We start from the raw sequence: 1,382 nt of genomic DNA, 5'->3' as shown, positions 1-1,382 counted from the left end.
TTTGAAGATGATTCAAACAATAAGGTCCCGATCCTTCATGTGTTCTCTATGATAATCTACTCTGTGGCTTTTCTTGTGGGGACAACAGGAAATGGGCTGGTCATCTGGTTCAGTGTCTTCCGGATGAAAAAGACAGTCAATGTCGTGTGGTTCCTAAACCTGGCGATAGCTGATTTTATCTTCACATTTTTTCTACCCTTGAGTATTACATACGTTGCGCTTGGTTTTCATTGGCCCTTTGGAACCTTTATTTGCAAGTTAAACAGTACATTTGCCTTTCTCAATCTGTATGCCAGTGTCTTCTTGCTCAGCGTTATCAGTATAGATCGCTGTATTTCTGTAATTTTTCCTGTTTGGTGTCAGAACCATCGAACTCCAAGACTGGCTTCCATTGTTGTCCTGTTTGTCTGGATCCTGGCTCTTATATTCAGTTTACCTTACTTTATATTTAGGGACACTCATAAATCCACTGGGAAATCGGTCTGCTTCAACAACTTTGGAGATGATTTTGACCTTTTTGTATCCAGACATAGGGACACCGTGGTAGCGAGATACGTCATAGGCTTTGCTATTCCTTTCATCATCATTGTCTCGTGCTACACAATGATTATGTTGCGTATCCATAGAAATCGCATCACCACCTCTACCAAGCCATTCAAAATTATTGTGGCTGTCATAATTTCATTCTTTGTCTGCTGGTTTCCTTATCATGTCTTCTCCTTCCTTGAATTGTCTACACACCATAGTACAGGTCTCAATGATGTGCTACGAGTTGGAATTCCTATTGCCTCCAGCCTGGCATTTATAAACAGCTGCATTAATCCTTTCCTCTATGTCTTCATTGGCCGTGATTTCAAGGAAAGATTCTGGACCTCTTTCCAGGCTATATTTGAGAGAGCTTTCACTGAGGATTATCTGCCAGCAAATTTACAGTCTGAGACTAGGTCTACCTTTGACTCTCAGATGATCTGAAATTAAACCAGAGGATATTGTAGATAATTACCCACAGCATAGAGCTTTATTACATCAATTGATGATTCAGACCCTATCACAAGCGCTATGCGCTCGCAATTGGGTTGATGTTTGGCCACTGCGCATACGCACGCCAGAGCCAGCTCCGATGTGTGCATGTGCGAGACCCGGCTAGCGACGGGTGCTCCGTCGCTATGGGTCTCGCACCAAAAGGGGCGAGCTGTCGATGGTGATGAGGCGGGCAGGGGGGTGTCTGGCCAAACGGAGGCGTTCCCATGCGAAGTCATCAGGAGTGATGTCAGTGGTGAGCTACCGGCTCAATTTAGAGCCGGAAGCTCACTGGGGCTTGCTGCCACGAGACCCTACCGCAAGGGTCTCATCGCAAGCCCGATGGTCGTGATGGTCTTGAC

General features: G+C 45.4%; 1 protein-coding gene across 1 annotated transcript; it reads left to right on the top strand.

Moving 5' to 3' along the window:
- LOC148525486 (chemerin-like receptor 1) lies at positions 1–972 on the top strand. Its single transcript, XM_088470975.1, has one exon. It carries the CDS (start codon positions 49–51, stop codon positions 970–972), a length of 924 nt encoding a protein of 307 aa, XP_088327101.1. The 5' UTR covers positions 1–48.
- The last annotated feature ends 410 nt before the right edge of the window (positions 973–1,382 follow it).

Source organism: Taudactylus pleione, unplaced genomic scaffold, assembly GCF_031769625.1.
Source record: "Taudactylus pleione unplaced genomic scaffold, aTauple2 ptg000108l, whole genome shotgun sequence".
Taxonomy (NCBI): Eukaryota; Metazoa; Chordata; class Amphibia; order Anura; family Myobatrachidae; genus Taudactylus; species Taudactylus pleione.
This window is presented reverse-complemented; position numbering and strand designations above follow the sequence as displayed.

Bases quoted from the DNA above. Each gene is read 5' to 3' on its own strand.
- LOC148525486 (XM_088470975.1), top strand. From the start codon at position 49: ATGATAATCTACTCTGTGGCTTTTCTTGTGGGGACAACAGGAAATGGG.